This window comes from Pundamilia nyererei, unplaced genomic scaffold (genome assembly GCF_000239375.1).
Source record: "Pundamilia nyererei isolate P.nyererei 1_Seehausen unplaced genomic scaffold, PunNye1.0 scaffold00004, whole genome shotgun sequence".
Taxonomy (NCBI): domain Eukaryota; kingdom Metazoa; phylum Chordata; class Actinopteri; order Cichliformes; family Cichlidae; genus Pundamilia; species Pundamilia nyererei.
Window position 1 is genome coordinate 6,043,508 of NW_005187405.1, and position 11,090 is coordinate 6,054,597.

Below are 11,090 nucleotides of genomic sequence, written 5' to 3' on the forward strand. Positions count from 1 at the left end.
ATCATAAATGGAAATGAGTTTGGAAGTTACAGGATGGTCAGATGATGCCAGTCTTTGTTTCTTTTAATTTGGGAACTTTTAATTTGGGAACTTAGAATATTCTTTACAATGCGGTTTCCTTAGAAGTTTATATATTTATATCATATATTGTCCTGGACACTGACATCCCCAGTCTAAATCCACTCTGAGATCTTGGCTGCATGTCATTTTACCCTCAGACTCTTCCCACAGTTCATGTCACCGTCTTCTTTCAGCTAATAATCCCATGAAAAAAATTGTCATATATTCACACTTGCAGGCTCTGGATGGGCATAAATCATCTGGGGATTCTGGCTCTCGAAGGGACTCCTCTTCAGTGATCTTCTCTGATTCTTCCAGAGAAGGGTTGCTTAACTTTAGGCAGTTCAGTACAGATAAAAATAAGGTATTTCTTTACATTCATGTCTTCATCTAACACTGTAACTATCACTAACGTTATGGTTTCTAAGCATTTCTCTCTCTATCTCCTTTCTTTTCTTATAGCGTGTTGGTGGGGGAATGAGATCATGGAAGCAAATGTATGCTGTTTTACAAGGTCACACCCTGACCCTGTACAAAGACAAGAAAGATGCACTGTCTCGCTCTTCAGGGCAATCCGAGGAGGAACCACTGCGAATTAGCATCGAGGCCTGTCTGATTGACATCTCCTATAGCGATACAAGACGCAAGAATGTGCTGCGACTAACCACCTCAGACTGCGAGTACTTGTTTCAGGCAGAAGGGAGAGATGACATGCTGTCTTGGATCAAAGACATTCAGAAAAACAGTAACCCAGATGAAGAGGTTCGTGTGTGTGTGTGTGTGGTAAGACCAAATGTTGTGTGCTTAAATGCAGAGCCAAGTGATGGTTATGACCACATGATGAGTTGATCTCTCACAGCCTGTCTGCCAGCTTAAGTGGTTTGATTATATTTCCCCCAAACTTCCTAAAGTGCACCAACTCCTGGCTGGCCTCATGCTTTTCTGTCCTATAATTAAAAAATTGTTATCAAGTCAGAACATAATACTGTAGTAGTACTCATTATTTTTTTTAGCACACTAGCATGTGCTAGTTTAGACTACAGCACGCTGTAGTTTTGAAAATAACAACCGGCACACCCATCAGGTTAACAACAAAGAGACCCAGAGTTTGTCTTTGAATAAAATACAATGAACATGTCAGTGAGATGGAGAGGATTACAGCAGTTATTTACAAAATGGTTAACAAAAGCAAAAATAAGGTGTCACTTGAAACCTGTTCTACCTGGGCAGAACAAAAAAAACAAAAAAAAACACGGATGGCACTTGGTTAGGGTGTGAGGGGAAATTTCCATTTCAGACTGAGAGGAAGTCAGTAAGGTTCCTTTCTGATCTGTACAATAAATAAATACATGATCATATATATTTATTTACAAAAATATTGCAAAACCTCGATAATTAAATTGTATTATATTACAAAACAATATATTTTTATTTTAAAGTCTTCTGTTTATGTCTGTTCTCGCTACAGAACGCAGCTGTGAGTCGGGACCTGATCAGCCGAAGGATCAAAGAATACAACATGAGGTATGAGGGACTACATTGACCCCTGAGGGGGATCCAAAATACTGGACTACCAGTATTAAGTGTATGGCCTCCTAATTGTAATACTTATTTAGACTGTGTATTTTTTAAATATTTTGCTGTTGAACAGTGCACCCAGCAGCAGGTCTGAACCTTCACCCAAGCCTGCCCGACATTCGCTGAGCATCAAAACGCCATTCCTTGGAGGCAAAACAGATGGTAAGAACCATAGCCCCCATTTGCCCAAAACTGGAGAGGAGCAGAGGGCAATGAAGAGTAAAGCTGCCAGTTTTTAATGTTAAGGTGTGTCATTAAGTGTCGTTAGAGTGCATGTAACCTCAATTTGTATACGTTTGACCTGTCAGATGAGTCCAGTCCACCACGGGACAGAGGTACTTGGAAAATTGCCATTCCAGGGATCATAAGGAAGCCATTTGAGAAAAAGACTCCAGCTGGCATCACTTTTGGTGTCCGACTTGATGATTGTCCATCTGCACAAAGTAACGAGGTGGGTCTGCTGTGTTTCTACAGGTTTTTTTGTTTTGTTTTTTTAAAGATGGGCTCATTATCATTCAGATGAAGATGAAATGTGTTTCTTCCAGACAAATAAAATGCATCTTTACATCCACTTTGAATCACTCATTCACTGGAGCTAACAGTGTGTGGTGTCATTGATCGATATGGTTCATGCTGTTGATTTTTTTTTTTTTCTTCTTATGTAATTTGTGCAGAATGTTCCTCTCATCGTGGAGGTGTGCTGCAAGGTTGTGGAGGAGCGAGGTCTGGAGTACACAGGAATCTACAGGGTCCCTGGGAACAACGCTGCCATCTCCAGCATGCAGGAGGAGCTCAACAGCAAAGGCATGAATGACATCGACATCCAGGAAGACGTGAGTGACTGACAGTCAGGTTGCACAGTACAGCGCACCACTTCCCTGACAACATCTTTGCACTGTGATTGATTCGTACTGCAAGAACTGCATTAACCTGAAGCTGCCTTGATCTACTCTGCAGAAATGGCGGGACCTTAACGTCATCAGTAGTTTATTGAAGTCCTTTTTCAGAAAACTTCCAGAACCTCTGTTTACAAATGGTAAGACTAAAGTCATAAAGAATACATTGCAAAATCTCTGGGATAATGTCGTTTTTCCTGTGCGGTTATTCTTTTTGCAATTGTAAGTTGAGGTTTTCTGGATCTGTTCACAGAAAAGTATGCAGATTTTATAGAAGCCAGCAGAATAGAAGACTCAGTGGAGAGATTAAAGGAGCTCAAGAGGCTGGTGAGTGAAAGATCAAATATGAGGAACCTAGTTGAACAGTTATTACCATAAAGCATTCTCCTCATCCTGAGCACTGGCCCCCTGTTTGGTCATTTCCTCCAGATCCGTGAGTTGCCAATTCATCACTATGAAACTCTGAAATTCCTTTGTGCTCACCTCAAAAGAGTTTCTGACAACTGTGAAAAGAACAAGGTATGAGCATCAACAGGATCTCTGTGTTAATGCCGTTAGTTAACACCATGCAGTGCGTTCAATCCTGTGCTAATCCAGTGTCTCTGAGGATTATGTCATTAAATGTGACTTTTACCTTGTATCTATTTAGATGGAGCCTCGTAATCTAGCTATCGTGTTTGGCCCTACCCTGGTCAGAACCTCTGAGGACAACATGACTAACATGGTTAACCACATGCCAGACCAGTGCAAGATAGTCGAGAACCTTATTCAGCAGTTTGACTGGTTCTTCGCTGATGATGGTGACGAGGACCCTGTTGTATGTAGCATTTCTTTTTCCTTATTTTATTCGATGGAAATTAAATGAAGGGTCTATCAGTTCTGTGGATCAGTTTAGTTGTTGATTTTGAAGACATGCAGCTACAGTGTTTATGGATTACCTTTAAAATGTAAAAATAGAATTGAACAACTTGCACATGTCATAAACCCAGATTTTATTTTACAATAGAAGATAGAAACCCTATTTTTTGCATTGTGTTAAGTTACTTTTTACTCTTTTCCTTCCGTATGTTGCTCCAGACCACAGCGGAGCAGGAAAGTACAGTGCAGTCTCAGCCTGTGCCCAATATCGACCACCTGCTCTCCAACATTGGGCGGACTGCACCCTCTCCTGGCGAAGTCTCAGGTAACTTAGCAGCAGTGTTTTTCACACTTCAGCATCAGCACAGCAAATTTCTGCCATAGCAGCATTAATATTTTTCCTTAAGATTATAGTAGATTAAAAGAGTTGTGTGGTAAAGACCTATTTAAGATTAAATGCTGGTAGAGTGTCAATTGCAAATGCTAAAAGTACGAGCACCATCCCTTGTTTTTCAGTTCATATGCTTTAAGCGAATACTAAACAGCCAAGTTTTATTTGTTTCTGTTAAAGCAAGTTTTGTTTTGTTTTTTTCAGTAACTTTTCAGTGGATGCAATGTTGCACTTCAGCCACTGGAAAATTGTTGAAAAATGCCTTGCAATCATTTAGTTTATTTTTTGGGATAAAAGTCTGTTTTGTTTGGATGTTGATGTTTATTTGCCCAAAATTAAACTGTCCTCAAGTTTTGTTTTTGTTCGTTTCTTTGCTTTATTCTTCTTTTTTCTTTTTCTTTTCTTGCTCAAGTCATTTTTTTCTCCCTGTGCTTTACCTGTGTTGAGACGACGACTCCTTTTCTTTCAGTTCTTTTCTTCCCCTCCTCCTCGTCTCTCACATAATCCCGGCATGTTCTTTCCCAAAGAAAATCTAACAAACAAAACGAAACAATGGAAGTTTTAACCCTTCTGACCTGTGCCCTTCTGTGTGTAGTGTGTTGTTTTTCTCCCTTATCCCTGTCCAGCACTCACACATTACCCAATCTTGACACAGGCCAAGTGGGCGGCGTCTATCACTCGATGATGTCACTGATGGACTCTGTTTTGTCAGTGATGGACAGCTGGGACTGTAGGAAGAAGGACGAGTGTTGTGCCCAGTGTAGCTGCCTAGTCTGCAGAAACCCGCAGCTCTTTTAAATTTGGGCGAAAGGAGGAAAAAAGATAAAAAAGAAAGAAAGAGAAGTCGATGTTTGTCATTTTTCCTGTGGTGTGCACGTCTCATATTTAAACCAATACCCTAAAATGAGGGCATACAGAGCGATGCTGCTGTTCTCTCTCTGAAAGCCCTTCTGCTGTCTCTTGTTGTTTCTTAAGCTGATCGCAAGGACAAGTAGCATGGTACGGTCAACCTCAGGTTCTCTCCCGGTCATGTGGCATAATCTGTCATGATGTCTGAGGGTGGGGGTCGTGGTGTTGGGACTGAGCTGGATGTTCCCCAGCACACATGCGTTTACACACAAACAAAAAACACACACAGCCACCTCCCAGGTGGAGTAGTAGTTAGCAACTTACTGAAGCAGAGGCACTCAGGCTTTCAGCTAGCACTGGATGGAGTTCCCGTTAGGAAGATGTAGTGTTTTTTTGTTTTTGTCTTTTATTTGTTGTCTGTGATGTCATTCTTTCAAAATCTTCAGTATTTTAAAATGTCACATCGTCAACTACAGACCAACATTTTCTCATATCTTGTAACATAATGTCACAGCCGCATGTCTCTCTCCCAACCATGCTCTGCACACACACAGACACACCCACAAATACACACCAAAATTTTAACCTAACTTAAAACAGCATTATCATAGTGGTAGTCCCGTTACAACATGGGAACTTTTAGGAGTCGTAGGAATCGATTATTTAGTCATATGATAAAGGTTTTTATTGGACTCTGTGCAGTCATATGAAAAACTAAGTACAGCCCATAATTCAGTAGCTTTTAGAACCACCTATAACAGCAATAACTTGGAATAAAAAAAGATTTCTCAGACTTCATCAGTCTCTGACATAACCGTGGAGGAATTTTGGCTCACTCCTTTGTGCAGCATAGCGTTATTCAGTTTGTGTGTTTATTTATGTACAGCTCTCTTAAGGACCTGATTTGCTGCTGGATCATTGTCCAGTAGTTTTAGCTCGTCTTTAGCTATCAAGACAAAAGGCCTCACATTTGAGTTTAGAATACTTTGATATTCAGAGGAGTTCATTGTCTGCTCTATGACTGCAAGGTGCACAGTCTGTAAAACAAGCCGAGATCATCATCCCTCCACCACTGTGCATGACAGTTGGTTTACAGTGTTTGCGCTGATATACTGCCTATTGGTTTTCACCAAATGCATTGTGTCCAAACATCTCCACTTTGGGCCTGTCTGTCTAAATAACATTGTTTCAGAAATCTTGTGGTTTGTTCATATGCAGCACTCCTACCTTAAAAACCATACCCATTTAGTCTTTTTCTGTTTTTTTTTTTTTATTCTCAGATACGTTAAAACTTTATGAGACCTGTAAAGTCTTAGATGTAGCTCTTGGGGTTTTTGCATTTCTCAGAGCATTGCACGGTCTGGCCTTGGGATGAGTTTGTTGGGAATTCTGCTTATAAGAAGATTGTCTGTTTTGAGATTTATTAACAAACACCTGAATGTTCCAGGGTAGCAAATTACCAAACTTCTACTTTTATACAGATGCTCACCACATATTGATATTTTAAAAAGTGCAATCGGTTAGCACCACCTAGCTGCTTCTGTTCATTTTTATTCCATTTGAAGCAGTAAGGGTGTACTTGGTTATTCACTGGACTGCAGAGTCAAAATGTTTTTACATGCCTGTAGGAATATTAGAAAACAGTGAGTTTCAGGCCAGTGACAAAATGTATTTCAGTTCAGTTTTATTTATTCTGCAGTTTAAAGAATACACAGCGATGAACAGTTTAATGTGTAATAAAATCTATAAATAGGTAAACCTGATTTAAAAACAAAACAAAAAAAACCCTCAACATCGGAAATATATGGTCATTAAGTTCTGAGCAAATCTTCCTTTTTTTTTTTTTCTTTTTTTTTTTTAAACAAGTAGTTGACAAATTTAAGTCTTGCACTCAAAGACACCTCACAGTGCCTCCTGTTTTTAAAAACCGTGTTATTGAATCAAGATGCCACATCTCAAATCTTTGATACAGCGTTAACTCACACAGGATTCATTGGAAGTTTTGTTTTGTTTTGGTTTCTTTTGTTCCTGCATTTAGTTCCTGCGGCCGCATTATTTCTGTAAAAAGCCTGCTTATCTTGCAGTATGCATGACTTGAGTCAGAGAAAGTCTTGCAAATGTTTTTGGCTTTTTATGTCTTTTATAGTGACAGTCTACTTGTTGAGGGAAATGTAGAATTTCATGCAGCTTGGAGTAAGAGCAAGTTAGACTAAAGTTTGCCCGCGGCAAGTTGTGTCAACCACAAAACACACTCACTGGTCTGTTCAGCTCAGGCCCCTTAAGTCTCTCAGTCAGAGCAAACTCATCACTCCCTCTCCTCTGTGACGTCTTTGAGTTGGGAAAGAATGCCCACAGCTGGTTGGTGGCTATATGTGATGCTCTGTGACTGGCGTGTTTGTTCGTGATGTGCCGTCGATCCATCGATACTCGAGCATGAGCTGCTTTTCTGTGTCTTGGTTTACCGCCAGGTTCTCACTTCCTCGCCCCTCATTATTCATCTCAGGCCTCTTCTGCTGCCGTCTCCACTTTTTCATATACCGCTTAGCTTAGCTACACCTCTCTCTCTCTCTCTCTCTCGCGCGCTCTCTCTCTCTCTCTGACCAAATTGTATCATCTGCTTTCATGTAACTGCTCTCATTAAATCCATTGTATCTTGTCACTTTCACTCTGAGCAAACTTTGAATCTGCCTCTTCTTTCTGTATATTGTCTGCTTTGAGACTGTCCTTAAGATGTGAGACTTTTACTAATGAATCTCTTGTTTTTAATGCAGACTCAGCATGTAGTGAAACCTCCAAATCAAAGGTAATGTGCTCCTTTGTGTTTCTGTTTTCTCATTCATGTGTCTGAGCTAGTTTTATGGTCTGAAGTCCAGTTTTAATGTTTTAATGCCATTTTTAATGTGTGTCATCAGGGCTTGTGGGGATCAGGGAAGGATCAGTGTAGCAAAGAATTGATTCGCTCCTCCTTCTTCGTTAACCGCAAACGCAAGAAGCCCAAGGAAAAAGTTCAGCCTAGCAGTTCAGATGATGACCTGGACCCTGTGTTTACAAAGAAGGAGCTACCAAAGGAGAGCCAACAGCATCCTCTGTGGTCCCCGCACAGTCGGACCGAAGAGGAGGAGGAGGAGGAGGAGGAGCAGCAGACAGATGAAACCAGCGAGAAGGAGAAGGAAAAGAACAGTTCTGAGGAGCAGCTGGACAAAACCAACAGGAAAGAATATCTTTCTAACAGCTCAATGTCACAGCCCTCTCCCTCCCTGCCTCCAAAACGCATTTCCTCCAACCTTCAGACTGGATCCCCCTACCCCTCTCCTACACATTCCCCAGACCTCAGCTACCGCATGCCGATGGTTCACCAGTCCTCTCTCACGGACCCGCCATCAAACTATGATGACACGGTGTCTGACCTCGGAACGATGAACAGCACCAGCTCTCAAGCATCAGTGCCCAGAATGAGGCGTGGCAAGACGGTGGGTGCCCTGGGAGCAGAGATGTGTCCCAGCGGGCTGGGAGCGGAGGTTTGCTCCATTACCTCAGACTACTCCACCACATCCTCCATGACTTTCCTGACTGGAGCTGAGCTCAGCACCCTCAGTCCCGAAGTGCAGTCTGTGTCTGAGAGCAGGGGCGGAGAAGATGCTGATGATGAGAGAAGCGAGCTCATCAGCGAAGGAAGGGCAATGGAGACGGACAGCGAGAGTGACCTGTCAGTGTTCACTGTGGGTAAAGCCGACCAGCGAGAACCGCAGGAAGTCCTTCGACCCCTCCCCTCACACAGACTCATCGAATGCGACACACTTTCAAGAAAGAAAGCCGCCCAACAGAAAACCAACAGCGAGTCTTCTCTGGACGGCGCTCGTAGCGATAAAGATTCCACTGGACCGTCACGCTCTTCGGGGTCAGTTAAGGGTCGTTCCACCGCAAGCCTCAGCACTGCGTCCCGGAGTGAGCTGGACAAAGGAGAGCCCACGTGGAAGTTGAAGATCACAGACAGACTGAAGGTACGCATGCGAATGTCTGTGGATGACATGTTCGGTGTGGGCAGCCAGAGGATTCAGTCCTCAGAGGGCCGCAGTAAGAAGAAGAACATCAGACGCAGACACACGATGGGCGGGCAGAGAGACTTTGCCGAGCTGTCAGTCTTGGGAGACTGGCCGCAGCAGGTTCACATCGGCTCACGGTCGGAGCTCTCAGCTGTGGACCGGCTGAAACCTAAGTGCAGCTCTCAGGACTTCTCAATCGGGGACTGGATCGCCCGCGAGCGCCACCGATCCAGCAATCCCGAGGTCAGTCTGGACTTCTCTGAACAGCAGAACCCCAGAGCCTCGTCCTCTTCTGAACCCCCACATCATCCTGCTGAGGCGCTGAACGGGGACTTCCCCCAGAGCAAAAATCTGAGCCTCTCGGCCACCGCTCACCCACATAAACTCACCAGTTCCCAGGTGGTCCATTCGCGCTTCTATCAGTACCTGTGAGAGCTGTGTGTGCGTGTGGCTGTGTGTGTTTTTGGTCTGTCAGGTGTGTCTCTGTATATGGGAGTCTGTCAGTGTAGTGTCTATTGTGTGACCAATGTCTAGTGAATGAGCATGTTGTACAAAAATGTCTGGCGTGTGTGTCTAAGTGGTGTGTGTATGCTTGTGAAAAGAGAATTACTGCACACAGGAATTGTTGAGCTTGCTCATGTTTAAGGCATGGAACAAAATGTTATCTTTTTTTTCCATTTTGCTTTTGTTTGTTTTTTCTTTTTTTATATTAAAAATGACTTTGGGATGGCCCAAGAGGAGGATTTCAACCCTCCTAGTACAAGTCCCAGATGTGCTAACGATCGAAAGGACCTGTTGCCCGTGAAACGAGTCTGAAGTACGTTCAAGGAAGTGTGAACACTCAATTTAAGATTGTTTAAAGGTTTAGCTAAGTGGCTTTAAGGATGAACTGACTTAGGATGAATAGGAAGTAGTGGAAAAGTGCAGATTTTTCGTATTGCAGAGCAACTATTTTTGCGTAAAGAAAGTTACAGTGTTCAAAGTCGGTGAGTCTGTCGGTAACCAAATGAAGAATGTACAGACATGCTTGCTGTAATACTGACTAAAAGCTTTAGATGCTTGTGTTTCATTCTAAAGTGTACATATCCCTATTTTTCTGTGTACTTGAATTGTGTTTTTTGGTACTGTGTGTGTGTGTGCGTGTGCGTGTGCGTGTGCGTGTGCCTGCCTACAAGCCGTCTGCTGTCAAAGGGGCCTTTCCAAAGGTACAAAGGTGACAAGGAGACACTGGTCTTATGCAAATGGAAAATATAGTTCATACTCATCCCTGCTGTGTGGTTTAAAGAGCAGTGAACAACAGCCCTCTGATGCAAGCTATGTTTTAGTGTTCGGAGTTCACACGTCTGTCCGCGATTGCAACGAAGAGAGAGTTGGGCAAAGAAGAAAATGGGTAATCGAACCAGAAAAATCAAGTTTTCTTCACTAAAGAAAGTGCCTCACAATGAAATGTTAAGGGTGCCATATTGTCTTTGTTGAGATACACGAAGATGTTACTGTGAATGACATTTTTACTGTTGACTCTCAGTCATTCTACAGGTTAAGAAAATGCCGAGCTTCCATTCCTTAGGCATTCCACTCTGGTCTTAATGTTTTATACATACTTTATCCTGTTTTTTCATTTGTTGTTTTTTGTTTTTTTTAAATTTTAACAGAACTTGAATTTTAAATATTCATTGTAAAATAAGTAACTTAAATGTACATATAAATGCCATGTTTTAGCTGCTTTATTTTTCATTTCCATCAGATTGCAAGTTTAAGTACAGTATTGAGAAATGACAACAATGGCGATGATGAGGATGATTATCTCGAGGCCTGTGTGGGTGTTGTGGGCAGTTTGGTACTTCTCTGTGATGAGAGGTTCCCTGCAGGAGGAGGGCACTTCATTGAGCTGGATTGTTTGTATCAGTGCAGTGTTCCTCTTGATTGTAAGGGGGTGTGCACAGACTCCTGAAACACTGGAAATAAAATTTTGTCAATGGCAAATATCGATTTTTGCTTTCTTACCCCCCCTCTTCACCACTTTGTATGATGGAAGTGAGATTGGGCACTGAAATCTTTTTAAAAGGGGAAAATGCAACTTAAATAGTTGTGAATATGTTTAAGCTCTCAAATCATTTTAAGTATGAATCAATATTAATGATTACATTTAATCCTAATCATGTAGCATTAAAACATTTGTCTGAAATGTGCCTTTTAATTGGGCCGCTCACTACAAACTCACCATGTTTTCCTTCTGCTGCTGTTTAGCTGTCTGCATTGTTTTAGTGCAAGTTATCCAGTTTTGCAGATATTGGCTGTAGAAATGTCCCGCTTCTCTGGAATGTAATGGATGTAAAGGGCACATGCTCTGCTGTGCACAGAGCTTCTGAAAATAATGAACAATGTTTAAGCAGGAACTGTGTTCATTTTACTGCA

At 42.1% G+C, this 11,090-nt stretch overlaps 1 protein-coding gene across 1 annotated transcript in view; it reads left to right on the forward strand.

Moving 5' to 3' along the window:
• arhgap21b (Rho GTPase activating protein 21b) overlaps positions 1-10,662 on the forward strand; it is a 36,630-nt gene extending 25,968 nt beyond the window's left edge. Inside the window, exons 10-22 of the mRNA XM_013911572.1 lie at positions 255-424; positions 523-822; positions 1,529-1,584; positions 1,712-1,800; positions 1,947-2,089; positions 2,313-2,471; positions 2,596-2,674; positions 2,788-2,861; positions 2,964-3,053; positions 3,184-3,351; positions 3,612-3,717; positions 7,404-7,435; positions 7,545-10,662. Of these exons, the coding sequence (XP_013767026.1) occupies positions 255-424; positions 523-822; positions 1,529-1,584; positions 1,712-1,800; positions 1,947-2,089; positions 2,313-2,471; positions 2,596-2,674; positions 2,788-2,861; positions 2,964-3,053; positions 3,184-3,351; positions 3,612-3,717; positions 7,404-7,435; positions 7,545-9,107 (3,029 nt within the window). The 3' untranslated portion in view covers positions 9,108-10,662. The remainder of the gene's footprint in view (positions 1-254; positions 425-522; positions 823-1,528; positions 1,585-1,711; positions 1,801-1,946; positions 2,090-2,312; positions 2,472-2,595; positions 2,675-2,787; positions 2,862-2,963; positions 3,054-3,183; positions 3,352-3,611; positions 3,718-7,403; positions 7,436-7,544) is intronic.
• The last annotated feature ends 428 nt before the right edge of the window (positions 10,663-11,090 follow it).